Genomic DNA, 19,350 nt, shown 5'->3' with positions numbered 1-19,350 from the left:
TTTCTCATTATCCATTACTCTAAGTCAAAAGAGCTTCTTTAAAAACAGAATCCATCATCCATTCAGTCTTTCTTAAGATGTTACACATTTAGATCACATATTCAGCCTCAAAGCACTGGCATAGAAAATAGCAATCCCACAAATGAGTGACAACAAATCCACCTCCAGACATCTCCAAATATTCAATGATCTTTTATTTATAAGAAAATCGCAAAAGACTATAGCATAAAAAGTCTACATACATAAAAAGTCTAGATACAATAGAAGAGCAATGCAAAACTCCTCTCATTTTAAACAGGAGCATCTACAGAGCTTGGTGCTGAAAAAAGGTATTGAATGATTCTCCTCTGCATCTGGATGATGGCATGAAACTCAGAATTACTAACCAGACTAACATATAAATGTGTGATTTCTTTTAAAACTTCCCAGGTATGCTCAGTGTAAATGAGCAATCATGTATTACTAACCGCACACTGGTGCATTCCACAGGAAAGCATTCACAGGAATTTAAGATGTTAGCTGTATGGCAAGCCTCGCAAGAAAAGAACGCATCTTCCACCATGTAACTAGTCAGCCCTAAAATCCAGTTCTCAGCCCTTAGTCTTCCAGCAGGTAGTTTGGATTAACAACCAGGTATGGATCTTCATCAAAAGTCCGCTCTTCTCCAGATCCCCTCAGTCCTGACTGGGACAGTTCTATCAGGATGTGGTCCTGCAACAGACAAAAATTTGTATTCACACAAGAACAGAATGGCTTGCTCGTACTTTTTGAAAGGCATTTCCTTTTTACACTGGTTGCACCTCTTACCGATGAACTATTTAACCCTTTTAATTGCAAACTCCCTCTTTACCAGGTTCCTAATCTTAACAGTTACGTTCAGTGGAAATCTCTTGTATGTTATCTGCTTTCTGGGAACAATTCCATCTAGTGGTATCATACCTTTAGATGTCACAAGAATTTTCTATTTTCATACCTCTTCCTCCAAACTACCCTGGTGTCCCAGTTACTTAAAGCTATCTATCGAACAAAGTATTGTTTGTATTTCTGTATTCTAACACCTAACACCACAGAAATACAGAAAAATATCACTTACACTTCTATGGGAAAATGATATGGTGCTTTGAACTTTTGATTATACACATCTCTAATTTATTCCAGTGTTTTCTCTACGTTTATTTTAACAGGTTTTAAAATGAAGAGATTTACACATCATCAGTCAATAACACAGAAGCACAAAACATATTTCTCAAATTAGGAATGCACTCTATTAAAAAGGAGCACTACCCAAGTTAAAGCCCTTTTTTACTATCCACACATCTTTATACATACATAATGCGTAAGTCGGTGAATGACTCTCTCTATGATCTTCTTTTTATTTATTAGATCTTCTTCAGATTCTATTTCAGATTCAATTTCTTTTAGGTACCAATTAATAAGTTCACTCTTCTTTAATGATGAATCGTCCTCTTCTGCAACGAAATTGATTTACAGAACACAGCAGCACTGAGATAACATTCAAATCGTCAGAGAAAAGCATTTATACATTAGTATTTACAACACTGAAAAGAGAAACATGCTTTTTAAGATGTTTAAGAAACATCAGACTTTCTTCTGTTTTTTAAATCTTCACGTTTGGTACAGAAGGCTCTTGTATCATGGTTTAATTAGAGACATTTAGACTGAGAATGGAAACTCTTCTCCCAAGTGACCGGTGATAGGACAAGAGGGAATAGGCTCAAGCTGCACCATGGAAGGTTCAGATTGGACATGAGGAAAAATTTCTTCACTGAACGGGTTCTCAGGCACTGGCAGATGCTGCCCAGGGAGGTGGTTGAGTTACCATCCCTGGAGTTGTTTAAAAGATAGGCAGATGAAGTGCTTATAGATATCATTTAGTGGTGGACAGGTATGGTTGGGCTTGATGACCTCAAAGGTCTTTTCCAACCTAGTGATTCTATATGCTACAAATCCTTTCCTGGATCTGTTCCATTGACCTAACTTACTGGGTTTTGACAAACGATTGAGAGACCAGAACAAGAAAGTCAAAGGATCATCAGATTTAGCATAGCCACATGTGCAGGCTCACACCTGACCTAACAAGTTTGGTGTCTCAGCAGGAATGAAATTCTCCGGTGCAATGGTATGGGATGTAATAACAGCTGTTCCCTAAACTCAGGGTCTGCCATCTTTTTACAAAATAAATTCTTACCTTCTTCTGCTTTCCTGAGGTGCAGCACCAGGAGATTAGAAATTCGTCGATACTCAGAGAAGCCCAGCCTGAGAGAGGCTTTGGGTGCTGCATCCTTGTTCACATCCTCTGAATGGCCATTGATCCCATTCACAAGACCATTGACACCAGCTGCAGCTTCTGCCTCACCTGTTTTGACACAAACCCAGGTTTAAATCTGTAACATCTTTTAACCGTTTAATACTCCAAGCCGCTGAAAAGTGTTGCATTGAGCAACCAGGTGAGTGGACCCAGAAGGAGGCTGAAAAATAAGAGTTAAGAACAGGGATCAAGATTCCTAGACCTTATTAGACGAGGAATAGGTGAGAAACTCTAGACAACCACATACTCCAACAAGGTAAGCTGTAAAGGCTTGAAGTAATTTCCCCTTTGAAAAAAAAGGCAAGTAATTTACCATTGACTCCCTCTTGGTCCTCCTGGTCTTCCATTTGCTGTTCATCATCTTGGTCTAAATTGATGTCAGGAGTCTCGACTCTAATGATGGACTTATTTAAAAGCCTGAATGCTTCCTTCACATGTTTTGGGTGAACCTGGGGGAGATTTGAAAAAGCATGTATAAGACAGACATGATGGCTCTTCTAGCATTAAAAGTTTTCTTCTCCACAGCTCCTGAAATTGACCACTGACTCTGACAAAGGTCTTATACCCATCTCACCTGATTAATCCTAAGCAGTAAAGATTCTGCAAATCAAGTTATATCTCACTATACAAGAGTACTTGTACTCTGAGTTCACACAAAGTTATGGAGGAAATAAGCAGCCTGATGAATCTTTCAGGCTTTAGCGATCATGTGGAGTCGATAAAATTTTTATTTAAGCCAAGAATGTTATGAAGAAAGATCAGTGGAGCAAGAAACATGAAAGAGATGGGTCTGAACAGAAACAATATGAAAAAGAACAGATGTAACTAATGAGACTCTCCTCTGGAATTGAAAAGCGAAACTGGAAAAATCTCCTCTAGCTGAGCCATAAGCTACAAGCTCTCTGTTTCTTTATAAGCTGAATTTAATTGAAAAGAACATGATGGGTGTCCTTCTTATGCAACCAGTGAGCAAGTTTCCATAACTGCATGTGTCATATAACCCCTAATCAACATTTTAAAAGGCCTGCTGTGTTTTAAAGCAGGGACTAGATGGATGGCAGTCATGCTCCAGTTAATAGCCATAACACAATATGCGTTTCAATATTGGCTCATGTGAGGAGGAGCTCAGATTGCAAACACCGACACTCTTAGGGAGGTTCAGATATCGTGGTGAACTTTGGCTTTTCAGATTGCAGATGGAAGAGAGCTGTTAGATTACAAAGCATACAAGATTAGGAGAGACACTACCAATATCCCTGGTTGATACTAATAGAGGATTGTTCTTCCTATTTGTTGCGATTTGACAGTGTTAACAGGTTGAGAGTGTTGGAACAACTGTAAGGCAAAACCAAGCGTGTTCTCGGTTTGGACCAGTTGATCTTGGTTTTAGAGGACATACCATAAAAACAGCATTTCTGGCATGCAATTTCAAAGCTAGCATGACCAACTCATAAGCAAAAACATCATCCTACCTCACCTCCTCACCCACAGGATGTAAATATGTCCAATACTACAGTAAAATAGGAACACCAGAACCCCCACAGCATGTACATTCATTCAAACTTTCATCCCAAACCCAATACCTCATCACAGCAGTGCATACGGGCCATAGCTTCAGACAGCCGAATCATGCTTTCCAACTGCCGCACTGTGATTCTCCAGGATGACTTTGTCACTCCAGAGCTGTCCCGCTGCCGTAGTCGCTTATACTGCTCCACTATAAAGTCCTCAGACTCCTTAGATATCTTTGTGACATAAGACAGTATGACAGTTTGCCATGTTAAAAGTATTACAGTTTAATTTTTTATGTTAGATTGGCAGTTCCCAGACTTTTCTGCACTCGGTCCTGCAGTCTATGCTATTCTAAACACGTGCTATAGATAAATATAACAGCAATCAGATTATGTTAAAATTATAATAATTATTACAGTAACAATGATATTATAAAAAGTGCATTGATTCATTAATTATTTCACAGCAGACTTTTCTCTTTTTTCTGTTCTACTGACTCGCTTCTAGGCGTAATTCATGTCTGTCTCTACGAGACCGTTCTGTGGTTATTTACCTTTCATTCTGTATGCAAACACACACACACAACACTGACTACAGCTTTTTAGCTCGAGTCTACCTTATCAGGCCCTGGCAGAGGCTGCCCAGGGAGGTGGTGGATTTACCATCCCTGGAGGTGTTTAAAAGATGGGTAGATGAGGTGCTCAGTGATGCGGTTTAGTAGTGGACAGCTACGATTGGACTCGATGATCTCAAAGGTCTTTTCCTATCAAATGATTCTATGATACACACATCCAGATGGAAAACAAACTCCCTACCACACGAAAATTAAATGAGTTTTCAAATCTCTGCAAGGAAGGGTGTCCTCTCCTTCCATTTGAGGAGAACAGTATTAGAAGAACTTCTGAAAAACTTAAGACACGGCCCATCCAAGCTGCTATTCGGATAGACCACAAAAATTACCCGTGTTTTGTATTTTACCACAAAGGAAACAAAGACAAATTGATGAAAAATGCCCTTTTAAAATAAAACCAAATTTTTTTATTAAGTCGTAAGTCAATAAAATACAAAAATCTCCGTAGCAGCTGTGTTGAGGTATGAGAAAGCTCTGAAACAACTCCTCAGTCGTTCTAGACAGAGGTTAATGACTGCCACCAAAGCAGTTAAGACTCCTGATTCTAACAGTGTCAGCTGGGCTGGCTGTGTTCTGGAGTTCACAAAACCAGAGTACATGGCTCCCAAATGTGCAGTGTTCCTAGATAATAACCGAGTTTACAGCTCTTTTCTTGAGGGAACACTACACTAAGTGTCTTTGCGTTTGCCAGAAAAAAGCATGTTACAGAGTGCCTGTTCCCTTGGACCTCCTCCCACAGAACAACTTAGACAGGAAAGCAGAATTACCTTTGGTTTAAACTGTCTTGCGAACAGCAGGTACCTTCTGATATCATCTAATGAATAGACACGATCGACAGATTCTTCTACTCTGGAATGCAGATCCACTATGCGTCTGGCAATGGCGTAATCTGTAACCTGGGAGATGACTGCAGTGTCAGATCACTTCCACAACATCAGCCAAACATCAAAACAACGGCTATATTCTTCCTTCTCATTCCCTTCCCTCCCTCACACTCCTCATGGCAGAGCTAGTCCTTCCAGAAGCCAGACTCTGTCACAAGATCCAGGAGAATGCGCTGACGGTTTTTAATACAAGAGAAGAGATAAAAGGCAGTTTTAGGATTTATAACCTCTTGGAACTCTCTGAGTTACGACTCGGCACAGAACAGGCAGAAAGCAGCACTTTGCAGCGTGGGAACTGCTTTCTTCCTTTTCAGCTTCCTTTGACTCTTTCATCAGTCCCTTCTCAATTAGACAATCACTCTGAGCGAGACAGTGGAGAGAATAGCACTGAGCCAACATTAATCTCTGTATCTCATGCATTCCCAAGGCAAACGCCACACAGACAGGTGGTAGCAGTCTCAGCCTTAGTGACCAGCGATTTGTAAAAATGACTAATGGTGTTAAGTCACAGGTCAAATCACTACAAGATGAAAAGGCAGCATCCCTGTATTCAGCAGAGCATGATCAAATTTGTACTGCCAGCTTTTAACTTCGCAGACAGACAAAAAAAGCAGGAGCGAGACACTCTCACTAGATTAGCTTCACCTAAAATTGCAGAGGGCCACCAAGATGGTCAGAGGGCAGGAGTACTTGATATATGAGGAGACGCTGAAAGAGCTGGGTCTGTTCAGATTGAAAAGAAAGCAACTGCCTTCATGGGCAAGAATAGATGTGATGCAGCTAGATAGTTCTTAGAAGTACAGATTGACAAGAAGCAACTGACAAACCAAACCATGAGAAATTCTCCTTAGATATAAAAGTTACTCTTTTCCAAACACATAAGAGCTGTCAACCACTGCAGTAGGGGCCTAGAGAAGCTGTAGAACTCAAACCTCACCAGGTCAAGGTCTTGGTGACCTGCTCTCAGTGATCTGCTTTGAGCGTGAGGTTAGACTAGAAACCCTCAGGTCTTATATGACATAAATTATTCTACCGTTCCTTTCAATTACCTCATTACATTCATCCACAAGGATGAAGAAGAGATCAAATCGAGACATGATGGGAGCTGATAGGTTTATATTTTGTTTCAGTGACTTGGATCTGTCATAGCGTCCACCAACTGGGTTTGCTGCCGCCAAAATGGAAGTCCTGGCATTCAGGGTAGCCTGGAAATGGGGAAAAAATAAACAAGAATGATATCTCTGACCACGTGCTAAAGCAACTCACTGCAATTTGAATGGGACAGCATAACATCTTTTAGACAGTTTTTTTAGACACAGTTTAAGGAGTTATTCAACAATCACTCCTTAAAAGAGCCCAAACTCTTCTAACGAGTCCTTTCTAACCAGGTCTCTGCCCCAAGACACAGTCTGATGAATCAGTATTTTAACATTTTCACAGTACAGAAACAAGCCCTTAAAACTGTTGTTCAAAACACCCTGTTTTTAACAGTGGAAATACACACTTCTACAAACACACACAAATCTATATATTCTTTTGGAGTTACCTCTAAGACAGGATTTTCCTATTTTCTCTTTCCTGTCCACTACTATCTCTTAATTTTCCTTTCAGTAACATTTCTGATGTTTTTGGGGAATGTGGCACAAGACCTTAGCAGGCAAGGGATCTCTGTCCTGCCACAGTGAGGCAGCTGCAGAGCTGACACGAAAATCTACAGATGATGCTAGATCAGTGCATGTAACAAAAAGCCAGGCGATCGCACAGACTACACAACCAGAGGAACAGTGCAAGCTACCTTTACTCCTGCTTTAGTAATGGATATAGTCTGCTGCTCCATTGCTTCATGAATGGCTACTTGATCCCGCATGTCCATTTTGTCAAATTCATCAATGCAGCAAACCCCCTGCAGCATAAGAATAAAAAATAATGTTACCCAAATTTTACTTTCAGAAAAAAAAGCATCATTAACACAATTTGGGGCTCTTTGTCATTAATCAAAACCACTGCAGGGATGCAGGAACCTTTCTAGTTCCTGGACTCACGTTATCTGCCAGCATCAGTGCTCCAGCTTCAATGACAAACTCATGAGACTCTTCATCTTTCACCACTGCTGCTGTTAGACCAGCAGCACTGGAGGCTTTTCCGCTGGTGTACACAGCACGAGGACTGAACTCATCTACGTGCCTATAGAGAGAAACAACAATAAGGAATTGTGTTGTACAAACTTAAAAAGTCAGATTAAAACCTGCAGAAGCAAGATAACGGTAATGCAGCGCTGCTTTCAGTCTCTTAAGCCAAGACTTGGGGAGGGGTTCTTTATCAGGGAGTGCAGGGATAGAATGAAGGGTAACAGTTTTAAGCTGTAAGAAGGGAAGGTTTAGATTAAGTATTAGGAAGAAGTGTTTTACTGTGAGGATGGTGAGGCACTGGCACAGGTCGCCCAGAGAAGTCGTGGCTGCCCCCTCACTGGAAGTGTCCAACACCAGGCTGGATGGGGCTTTGAGCAACCTGATCCTGTGGCAGGTGTCCCTGCCCGAGGCAGGGGAGTTGGAACTGGATGGGCTTTAAGGTTCCTTCCAACCCGAACTATTGTATGAGTCTATGAATTGTTCCTTCAGGAAACAATGAATTTTTAGGTAGGCTGTCCCACCTCTGAGAAGGTTCGAGCAAGCCTTATTAGAATATTCCTTATCTAACTGCTGTCTATCGCAGGTCTGTTATTCACCTGCGGTTACAGCAACGGAAAAAACAATCCAGACCTCCTCCAACAAGGTTTCTGCTGACTTCACAAGCTTTGCCAGCTCCCTGCACGTCAGGGTACATGTCAGCACAAGGTAACCAATGGTTTCATAGCAGGAAGCAGCGAGACCAACCACAGACAGCCTGAGGCAACTTTTGTGGGGCCTTCTCATTTCTGAGTTGCAGCACATGCTGCAAGGACCTCAGCTTCACGCAAAGGTAAATGAGCACGAGCAGCATAATAAAATAAAACCATATTAAATAGAATTTCAAATTAAAAAAGCATTACGGCATAAGATGTAGCATAAAACATTACTTCATAATTATTTTTCAGGGCTAATAACTGTCTATTGCTTCAAAGTGTTAGGACCTACCAATTTAGACTAAGCTAAAAATACAACAAAATATTATTCACTCTAAGAGAGGCAGTAATTTTTGTATTTTTAATATTCAATGTCTTTAGAAAATATTTGGAAACGTACTTTCATAACTATCTAAACATGAAAATAAGGCTTAATTCTTTCTTTGTTATTACCACAGGGGCCTGCTGAGTTTGCTTCAGCTCTATTCAAATAACTCAACCGCATTCAGACAATTCCTGGAAAATATGCTTAAATATTTTCTTTACCTTTCCTCTGTTTTGAGGTAGAAAAGGCACAGAACACATTTACAGCTTTAGTCACACAAGACAATATTTAAACATTGAATTTTAATGAGATGCTTACTTTAGAAACTGACTCTTGGCTGTACTTGGATCACCAACAACACAAACATTGATGTCCCCACGCAGCGAAGTGCCTTCTGAAGTGGTCTTAGGAACTCCTCCAAAAAGCATCAGCAGGACCCCGCGTTTCACTTCATCATTACCTGCCCCAGAAATTACACCAGATTAAAAATCCAAAGAAAACACCACTTTTTTTTGCAATTAGAAGACACCTGCAGCCAACTAGAATTTCAGAGCATTTGAGCACATCTGTTCAGAATTTACCTATTTGCTAAACACTCACTAAAACTGCATTTATGTGCTTGATAGAGTTTCAGGGAAGCGTGACACTGAAAGTGGCTGGATTTGTTTATGCTACAGTCTCAAAATATGGACCAGATTCAGCTGATCAAACTTTTCAAACATAGGTCTTCAAACTAGCTCCGAGCCAGAAACAACTGCAAACATGTACACACACAAGTGTTTGGAACCCTTAAATCTTTTGAAGGATGCCAATAAAATAAAGCTTATCTCCAACTGTCAGCTGTAGGATTTAGTGGTTTATGGCCCAGTAGCAAAACCAACCATTTTGACCAGTCTTGTAGACCTTATTGGTTAAACACAGCAAGTACCCAGGAATAGGTTCTTTTCTAGCATAACCAGCGCTGGAGAGGAGTTTGTGGTCATGGGCACAGGGCTTCCAATCCTTCCCAAAATGGCACTACACACACATCAAGAAACAGCCATATTTTCACAACAGAAATCCTCCCTCTCTGAGGCAACAGCTGGACTCGTACCGTGGATAGTGGGGAAGAGGCTGGTGCACAGATTATGGTAAAGGTTCTTATCCTGGCTCATTTCAAACACCTTTTCCCACTCTTTCACAGACATTTGGTTTTTAATGCTTTCTGCAGTCTGTTCTTCATCTCGGAGTTCTTTTCCACCAAACTAAACAACAAAAAAAAAATTAAAAAAAAGATAAAAGTAATGATGTGGTCACTACTGACTGCGAGTCCTGCAGGCAGGAGGTTACACACACTTGTTCTGTAAGTTGAGTGGAAGAAACACATTCAGAAAAGCTGACCTTGGGCTAAAAAAGCCCATCAACTTATACCTTTAAAAACCAATGAAAAATTTCCTAGGGGACAAAATCAATGGAATATAACTTTAGTTAGTGAGAAAACCCCAGAAGAGATGCTTGTCCCGAGATTAAAAAGAGAGTACAGTACGGCTTCCTTTGGCTAAAATTTGACTTTGCAAGCATTCTTCATTAACTGGAATGCACAAAGTCTTTCATTACTCTGGAGTGAGGCAGGAAACTTCTATGCCCAGAAAGTAACAGATGCCATTTTGATCTTTTCTTCATGCTGAGCGTGGTGAGGCACTGGCACAGGTTGCCCAGGGAAGTTGTGGATCCCCCATCCCTGGAGGTATTCAAGGCCAGGTTGGATGGGCCTTGAGCAGCCTGAGCCAGTGGGAGGTGTCCCTGCCCACGGCAGGGGGGTTGGAACTGGATGAAGATGGTATATTAAAACATGGGTATTTAAAACTTTCCCCAGTCCCACTCCCTAATTTGAGGTAAAATCACACAGAGCAGAAATCATCAAACATTTAACTTTCTATCCAAACTCACCCGTGGATTTGTTGGTGCAACGTAACAAGCTAGGAAGACTAGTTTATATGACAGCTCTCTGACTCCAAGGGCACGAAGTCCTCGGATGCCTTCGGTTTCATAGCCCTCTCTCCCACTCAGCCGAGAGCTGGTTTCTGCGCGCACTCCTGTCAGTAGAGTGGGAGTCAGAAGAGTCGTTCCCGGTACAAGCAGGAGGGACATGCCATCTAGGACACAAGCGGTAGCAACAAACCTGGTGTTGAGAGCTGGGAGACATCAGGCACGACAATCAGTGACCCTGTGAAGTCACACTTGTCTCCTGCCTGAGCAGACTCCACTGCTTCTGCGCGCAAGATGACTTCCACACTGCGAGGAATGCTGCCGCGCGGCAGCTCAGCCTGCGTCTCCTGGATGCGAACCTGGGCAGGGGAAGAGAATATTCAACACTTAGTGGATGTCACTGAATTTGAAACTGCTTCAAAAGCTAAGCTGCTAATAAATACAGCAAGCAAGTGGCATTTGCTTTCTGGCATCCATGTCAATAATTTAATTCCTCTTATATAATAAGACAAACAAGCAAAAAATCCCTTCAGTAATCACTACCTAAGGCACACAGAAGAAACTTAAGAGGATATACAGAGGCCACAGTGACAATTCTGAGGGCTGGGAAAAGCAACTTGAAGAGTCCAGTTAACGTGACTGGCACAAAATATTACTGTGGGAAGTGATGTGCTGAAGATTTGGCAGAGTAAATCAGTCTGGAAAAGTAAAAGATTACAGATATTAACGACACCTCTTCTCACACCATATAAACAACTACACGTGATGTACTTGTGACAGAAGACTGACAATGGCTTGAATATGTGAGTTTTCAGAGGCTTACTTAGAGAATAAACATCATACAACAAAAACTGCTTTGATATCATTTGTAATTTCCCATCCTTAAACACAGGCGTTCCATAGACAGAAAGAAACTATTTCCAGAAACTCCACTCTTTTCTGGATGTCAACAGAACCAAAATTAATTGTCTTCAGTGTGAAGCAGTACAAACACCACCTTTCAACTACCACAAGAACAACATTGTTTGTTGTGCTCCCTGAGCCTAGCCACTGTACCTTTTGGAAGTCAACGAATCTTGATTTGTTTGTATTCAGCAGGAATCTCCTCCTATTGGCACAGACTGGGTTTCTGCAGATGTTTGGCTGCGTGTATTTAAATTGCTGTTCCACATCTTTGATCGCTGTCTGGCAGTCGAGGCACAGGAAGGTTCCACTTACGAGCTCAGGATGGACCGGGTGGGTGCGTACGACCTGTCCACTGATGCGCATCAATGAGCCGATTTTTGCTGATGTCATTTCTCGAATTCTGTTCAAAACACAAATTTATAGGGATTAAATTCTTCAGCTGAGTCGACAGTTTTAGGCCCAGGGTACCACAGAAGTGCTAAGATGCAATATAGTTTCTCAGTCTGTGACTGAAGAATAGTTGGAACAGACAAAATAAATGAATTTATTAGAATATTTTCTCTTTTTATGATTTTATATAAACTTTTAGATTAATATCAAGGGCCAAACCAATGCAAAAGTTACTTCACCGATACTTCAAAAGCAACACACTCTAATTTTTTTAAATTAGAGAAGTTACATTTGTTTGTGGAATAAGACAAATGTAAGAACCCGAGTATGATTCACAAATGACAAACTGCTTCAGAAAACAACCTGCACGAGATCAGGCGCCTCCTTCACAGTTGTACTGGTAAACGACATTTCACGCTGTGTTACTGAAACACTTTCAGTTTGCTTTGACGCTTTTTTCCAGTGGTAAAAATGCACAAGCTTCTGGAATTAATCATCTTACTTGTGTCTAGTCGGCAGATCTTGGAATGCAACATAGAAGTCCTTGTTTGAAGGAACATTTCCATGGTCTCTAGCAAAAGTCTTTACTGCTCGGCAGAGGTAAGGGTAAACCCTGAAACATGAAAAATAAGTTCAGATTTTACAGAAGCTGTCAAAATGTTGCCTTTGCTTTAGATTACATCAAAGGTTTGTAGCATACATTTCCAGGTTGCATTTTTTACTAGTACATTATGCAAGAACACGCAAAAACTAATCTAAATATGCCACATATGAGATTACTGAATAATAATACCATTTGCTTTATTGCCTGGGCTTTTTTAACAGTCATTTTATGACACTTTTACTCTTGTATTAAGAAGTAGATGCTCAAAATCAGCCACTGGCTCAATGAAATATTTTCAGAGCAAGAAGTCAGAGAGTTTATTCTGCATTCCTGTGCAGACCACCTACTTCTTTATCAAAATAAATGCAATTGTCTTGTCAACCCATGGCTTCCAGGGAGGCAAAATCAGTAAATATGAATCTGTTTAGAAATGTCCTGCTCTAAAAATAAAATTAATTTTTTAAGGCCATGAAGACGATCCGAGGGCTGGAGCTCCTCCGATATAAGGTCACCCTGAGACAGTTGGGCTTGTTCAGCCTAAGGAAGAGGAGGCTCTGGGGAGACCTTGTAGCAGCCTTCCAGTACCTGAAGGGGCTACAGGAAAGCTGGGGAGGGGCCCTTTATCAGAGAGTGCAGGGATAGGACAAGGAGGAATGGTTTTAAGCTGAAAGAGATTTAGAATATATATCAGAAGAATTTTTTTCCTGTGAGGGTGGTGAGGCACTGGCACAGGTTGCTCAGAGAAGCTGTGGATGCCTCATCCCTGGAGATGTTCAAGGCCAGGTTGGATGAGGTTTTTGAGCAACGTGATCCAGTGGGAGGTGTCCCTGCCTAGGACGGGGGGGATTGCAACTGGATGATCTTTAAGGTCCCTTCTGACACAAACCATTCTATGAACACAGATAAAGAAAGCAAATAAAACTTCTCTCTGCTAAGACACTAAGGGCCTGAAGGCTGCAGCATTGCTCAGCTCTTAGGTAATCTCCACATTTTACCTGTAAAATTCCTCCTGGATAGTGGTTGAGAGCTGCTGATTGAACTGCTCCAAATCCACAAAGCTTACAACCAACGTGTTCCGCTCTGGCCGAATCAGTTCTTCAGCATCGCGTAAATATTTGACCTCTCCATCGCTGTTCTGGAACCTGAAAGTAACATTTCACAGTTACGTATCAGGCAGCAATTAAATAGTTCTGAATTCAGGCGGGAAGAAAAGGACCGCAGATGTTAACGAGTGTGCAAGAGAATGGCAGTATCACAGTCCCATGCAAACATCTTTTCCAACAATATTTCTCCTCCTGCCCCTGTCCTACAGCCTTTTCCAGCAGAGACCAAGAGATCTGCGTTGTGTATAGAACCATATTTATGGCTTAACATTGGCTCTGCACCAGCAAAACTAGTCTTGTTTTGTGATCCTCAGGCTTCTTTCACTGCTGCCCTTCTTCGCTGCTTATGGGTCCCTCAGGAGATAAAAAGCAGGGACTCAAACTTATCAAGGTGCAACAACCAAGCCACAAAGGGGATTTTCAACCTGCCTATCACAAAAGTTTGCTCAAAGAGTTCAAATGCTCTTAACAAGGTCGTGGCTTCCCCATCCCTGGGGGTGTTCCAGGCCAGGCTGGATGGGTCTTTAAGCAGCCTGGTCTAGTAGGAGGCGTCCCTGCCCATGGCATGGGGGTGGAACTGAATGGGCTTTAAGGCCCTTTCCAACCCAAACCATTCTAGTGATTCAAGAAGTAGTTATTATGACAAAAATACTTTTTTATTACATATTATTATTTATTTATTATTATTATTATTAATTATTATTTATTATTATATGGGAGGGTTTGGACTATTTTTAATTTAAACTAAAGTAGAGTTAAATTTCATTTAAGTAATTTTTAGAAGTCAGACAGAATGTCTCTCTCTCTGAGGGCATGTTTTCTTTAAATACAGTGTTCTTCCAGACTGTTCATTTTTTGAAGATAAAAATGTCTTCTGTCAAGTATGATCTGTGCTGAACAGATGCATCTTTTTCTATAATCATCTCAAATGGAAGGTCAGACAGAGCTGGAGCCAGCTCCAAATTAGCAAGAGATTTAGCTGTTGTGAGGTTCATAACAACATCAAAATTAGTCTTTGGAAAGTAACAGAATATGCATGAGAGGGTGGTGAGGCCCTGGCACAGGCTGCCCAGGGAGGCTGTGGCTGCCCCATCCCCAGAGGTGTTCCAGGCCAGGTTGGATGGGTCCCTGAGCAGCCTGATCTGGTGGGAGGCGTCCCTGCCCGTGGCAGGGGGTGGAAATGGATGGGCGTTAAGGCCTCTTCCCACCCAACACCCCCCGTGATTCCCTCGCCTCCCCCAGCCCCTCCACTCACTCCTCCAGGAAGTCCTGGAACAGCTTCTGGCACTTCTCGGCCACCTCATCGCGGAGCTGCTGGTGCTGCTGGGCCGCGCCCGAGTCCCCGGTCGCCACCGCCAGGTCCATCCCGGCCTCTTGTTCCCCCGCCCCGGCCCCGCCGCCGTTCCCGCCACAGCGCGCACCACGTGCCCCGCCACTCCGGCCGCCACGGCCAATCGGCGGCCGCTGGCCCGCAGAGCCTCGCCCTCTCAGCCAATCAGAGGCCGCCCTCCCGCAGAGCCCCGCCCCCCAGCCAATCAGAGGCCGCCGGCCCGCAGAGACTGGCCTTCACCGCCCCTCATCCCCCCTCCCCTCGCCAGCGTTTTCGCGCCAAAGGCGAGGGGAGGGGCGGGGGGAGGTGGAGTCTGTCCCTGACCAGGAAAGGGGGGGAGGATGAGGATAAGGATAAGGATAAGGATAAGGATGAGGATGAGAGGAATAGGGATAACAATGAGAATGGGGATAAGGGTGTAAATACCAATGGCAGGAGGTGGATCCCTGCTCGAGGAAGAGAGGATGAGGATGAAGGGGAGAGGGGAGAAGGTGAGAGGATGAGGATGAAGGGGAGAGGATGAGGAGAGGATGAAGGGGAAAGAGAGAGGATTAGGATGGAGGGAAGAGAGGGTGAGGATGAGAATAAGGATGTAAATACTAGTGGTAGGAGGTGGATCCCTGCATGGGGGAGAGGAAGAGAGAATGAGAGTGAAGGGGAGAGGGGATGAGTGAGGAGAGGATGAGAATGAGGATGTAACTGCCAGTGGCAGGAGGTGAATCCCTGCCCCAGGAAGGGGAAGACTAAGAGGATGTAGATCATGGCATTGACAGCAGGAATCTTTGAGGGGACATGGTCCACCCTGCAGGCAGTCGGGAAGCATCGGGCAGCCTGGGCACCCGCCGCTGCCCTCAGCACCCTGATGTCACCCAGAGGGATGTGGACAAGCTGGGGAAGTGGGGCTGCATGGACCTCATGAGGCTCAACAAGGCCAAGTGTGAAATCCTTCCGTGGTTTCAATACAGGCTGGAGGACAAATGTGATTGCGAGCAGCCCTGCAGAGAAGGACTTTGGGTGCTGGTGGATGAGACGCTCGACATGAGCCGGCAATGTGCGCTCACAGCCCAGAAGGCCAACCGTGTCCTGGGCTGCATCCAAAGCAGCGTGGCCAGCAGGGAGAGGAGGGGATTCTTAAGCTCTAGTCAACTTATGCAGGACACTGGCTCGCCCGAGAAGCAAACCAGCTACAACAACTGGAGTTGAAACTTTGCTAGTCATCCAGGGCACTGCTGCGGCACCACGGAAACCCTTACGCTCTGGGTGGGAGGCTTCTTGGGTGGCTTCTCGCTACGAGCACCGTGGGTGCTAGTTGACAGCCAGCTGAACATGAGCCAGAGGTACGCCCAGGTGGCCAAGAAGGCCAATAGCATCTTGGCTTGTGTCAGAAATGGTATCGCCGGCAGCACCAGAGAAGTGATTGTGCCCCTGGACTCGATGCTGGTGTAGCCATGGCTTGAATCCTGTGTTCTATACTGGGCCCCTCACTACAAGAAGGACATTGAGGTCCGGGAGCATGTTCAGAGAAGGGCAATGAAGCTGGTGAAGAGTCTGGAGCACAAGTCTTATGGGGAGCAGCTGAGGGAATTGGGATTGTTTAGCCTGGTGAAAAGGAGGCTGAGGGGAGACCCTGTCGCTCTCTACAAGTACCTAAAAGGAGATTGAAGTGGGGTGAGTGCTGGGCTCTTCTCCCAAGCATCAAGTGACAAGATGAGAGGAAATGGCCTCAGGTTGTAGCAGGGGAAGTTTAGATTGGACGTTAGGAAACACCCTGCTGGGTGGTGAAACGTTGGAAGCATCTGCCGAGGAAAGTGATGATGGAGTCACCCTCTCTGGAGGTGTTCAAAAACCATGTAGACATGGCACTCCAGGCCATGGTTTAGCAGGCATGGTGGGGTTGGGCTGACAGTTGGACTGGATGATCCTAGAGGTTTTTTCCAGCTGTAACGATTCTATGATTCCAAGTCCCACCAGGGAGGCTGCACCTCTGGCTTCTGAAGGACCAGGCACAGGTGAAAAGGGTGTAACTTAAACCAGGTGAGGGCCAGGCCTTAGTTTGGACACTCAGCTCTGTGTTTGTAATGTGCTTATGGGTAGGATAGTGTAAGGTAAGGTTTGCCAAGCGATGCCACAGCTGACAACCGTAACTGAGGAGCAGCTGGTGGCCAGGATGCGGGCCAGCAGGAACCATTTCAATATCCGTGAAGAATTGCTTAGAACTGCTGTGCCACCTGCAAAGTCATTAATCTCTGCCTAAATTGGGGATTTTGCTGTAATTAAGGCAGCTAAAGGCTGACTCTCTTGCAGTTCTGAAACGCTTTAGAAAGCACTAGCAGCATGGGCTTCCTGCAGTATGATTATTTCGCGTTATGGTGTACTTGCCATAGTATGAACAGAGCCTCATCTGATTTGCACAATAGTAAAGGCTAACTGGCATTTGGGGGGCTCAGGTATAGCAAGATTCCACTCTGCATGTTTCCCTCACTTCTTATTGCAGAGGTCAGAGTAGAGGTTCTGGCTGGGATAGTCCTTTTTGAAAGCTGGTATTATTTTAATGTAGAATGTTGTGCTTTGGTTTGTAATTACAGCTTGGGGAGGGGGGGATTGGCTTCTTTTTTAAGATGGCTAAGAGTTAAAGAGGTGGCAAAGAAGAAGGAAAACTGAGCAACTATTTATGATTTGTCATGTGCTTACATGCGGTTATAAATCCAAAGAGAAGAAGAAAATAGCAGAACTAACTTGCTAACTTTGTAAAACCTTGCGGTGAATACAAATACATTCTGTATTTTGTGAGACCATGTGCGCAAGTGTGAGTTGTTTGTGAGGCTTGTTTGCTTTAGAACACCTAGATTGTTTCTGTTGTTTTTTTTCATAATTTCTCTCTAGCGAAATACCCCTGCCCCCACCCGGATACTGGTGATACCCAAAGAATGAATAGGGTATGATTAAAATCTCTTTGGGCAAGCTGCGTATTCTAGATGCGGCTGCCCAGAAAACACACTTTTCCCAGGCTTTCTCAGTTTCCCAGGCTCTTTTTGGCACATGGGAACATACTTAGAGGATGTGTGGGAGGCGGGTGCATGGGAGGAGTCCTGCAGGTGCACTGGATGGATGTTAACAGTGGACTTTGGTGGCCTGAATGAAACCAAACCTCTGTACAGGACATGGTGGAACCCTGGTGTGGAGGCCAAGGCAGCCAAGCGGTGTGATGGATACCATCAATGTGTTCCCCTCCATTCCTTCGGCAGTAGAGAGCACGCCACGGTTTGCTGTCACGTGGAGAGGTGTCTGGTACACCTAGAACTGACTGCCCTGGGGTGCAAGGACAAAGTTTTCATGCTTTCCTTTCTTCCTCCTGTGTCCCAGTGGGCAGGAAGAGAGCAGCTGTGTGGCGTTGGCTGTCCACCGGGGTTAACCCCTGGCAGGTGTGTGCAGCAGTGGGCAACCCATCCTGCACTCTGCTTCCAAAACAACAGCCGGACTCCTCTTTCCTGCTGGGTGGATTCAGCCAGATCAGTAAACACAGAGGGGTGTTCACAGGAAAATGTTGTACTTGAACCGCACAAGCAAACTGAAGCTTTGTGTTTGTTTGAGCAGATGACTCCCTTACCAATATCCGTTAGTTCCTTAGTTTAGCAAATTGCATGATTGTAATTACCATGAAAGAAAAATAATTAAAACACTTTAACCTGTGGAGAAACAGCAGCGATGTGGAGTCCATGTAAAATGCTAAACTTCCTGCAAATTACTGGAAATAAAAGACTACATGTGTTTGACTTTCCAGAACTACCAGAGTTGCTACCCATCAAAGCAACATAAAGCTCTGGAATTACTATTTGCAAGGTTTCAAACTAAGTTCTAACAATGTGCAGCTTTGAATGAAGATTACATTCGGGACAAACGGATTTTGATTGACAATCATAATTATTTTCAGTTAGCTAAGAAAAACTGCATGAAAGGATTCTGCACACAAAGGAATGGGGTCCTCCATCCGAATTGTCATCCTTGTGCAGGTAGTATGAATAAATCAAAGTACAACGGGAGATTAAACAATTCTTAACAGAACTGGGATAAGCATAGTTCTTACTGAAATGTATGCACAAAACTTACTGCCAAATCCCAAGGAAGAAACATGGTTCTCAGAATACTTTTATTTTGATAGCATGATGCATTTCATCAGTAATTTTGCTCCTTATTAGAAGGATGCCCTTCTGATGTGGAATACCTTACCAGTTCTATATGAGCAAAAGTAATTAAGTTACATTAATTCCAGTTGCCATAGCTGAATAAGTAACTGTTTTGAAACTTGGATTAATCAGTAATAAGTCTGTGATGATAAGCTGCCTTTTTAAGCCATGTAGCTTGGTAAACTACAAGTCTGTACTACAGAAGATTTTGAAGTTAATAATTTGGGGGACATTTGTTGGGAAATTCATGAGGTTCCTACATCTTGTAGGTGTTTCAAACTCACGAGGCTCAACAAGGCCAAGTGCACCTGGGCTGGGGTAATCTGTGGTTTCAATACAGGCTGGGGATGATTGCTTGAGAGC

General features: G+C 43.5%; 1 protein-coding gene across 1 annotated transcript; it reads right to left on the bottom strand.

The window, feature by feature from the left end:
* Nucleotides 1-158: 158 nt before the first annotated feature.
* MCM6 (minichromosome maintenance complex component 6) lies at nt 159-14,879 on the bottom strand. Its single transcript, XM_009567653.2, has 17 exons — nt 14,729-14,879; nt 13,366-13,512; nt 12,269-12,379; nt 11,527-11,776; nt 10,664-10,829; nt 10,432-10,577; nt 9,596-9,746; nt 8,821-8,962; nt 7,399-7,540; nt 7,152-7,259; nt 6,406-6,561; nt 5,240-5,368; nt 3,913-4,074; nt 2,643-2,778; nt 2,210-2,377; nt 1,330-1,469; nt 159-711 (listed from the first exon to the last, which is right to left on the bottom strand). Exons 1-17 carry the CDS (start codon nt 14,836-14,838, stop codon nt 598-600), a joined length of 2,478 nt encoding a protein of 825 aa, XP_009565948.2. The 5' UTR covers nt 14,839-14,879; the 3' UTR covers nt 159-597.
* Between the last annotated feature and the right edge of the window lie 4,471 nt (nt 14,880-19,350).

This window comes from Cuculus canorus, chromosome 6 (assembly GCF_017976375.1).
Source record: "Cuculus canorus isolate bCucCan1 chromosome 6, bCucCan1.pri, whole genome shotgun sequence".
NCBI classification, from domain to species: domain Eukaryota; kingdom Metazoa; phylum Chordata; class Aves; order Cuculiformes; family Cuculidae; genus Cuculus; species Cuculus canorus.
The sequence above is the reverse complement of the archived record's forward strand: the minus strand, read 5'-3'. Positions and strand labels throughout refer to the sequence as shown.

Coding starts and splice junctions, on each gene's coding strand:
- MCM6 (XM_009567653.2), bottom strand. CDS start 14,838: ATGGACCTGGCGGTGGCGACCGGGGACTCGGGCGCGGCCCAGCAGCAC. Junction 7,541..8,820: donor GCCAAGAGTCAGTTTCTAAA/GTAAGCATCTCA, acceptor TTCTCTCTATAG/GCACGTAGATGAGTTCAGTC. Junction 6,562..7,151: donor TTACTAAAGCAGGAGTAAAG/GTAGCTTGCACT, acceptor CCCCATTTCCAG/GCTACCCTGAATGCCAGGAC.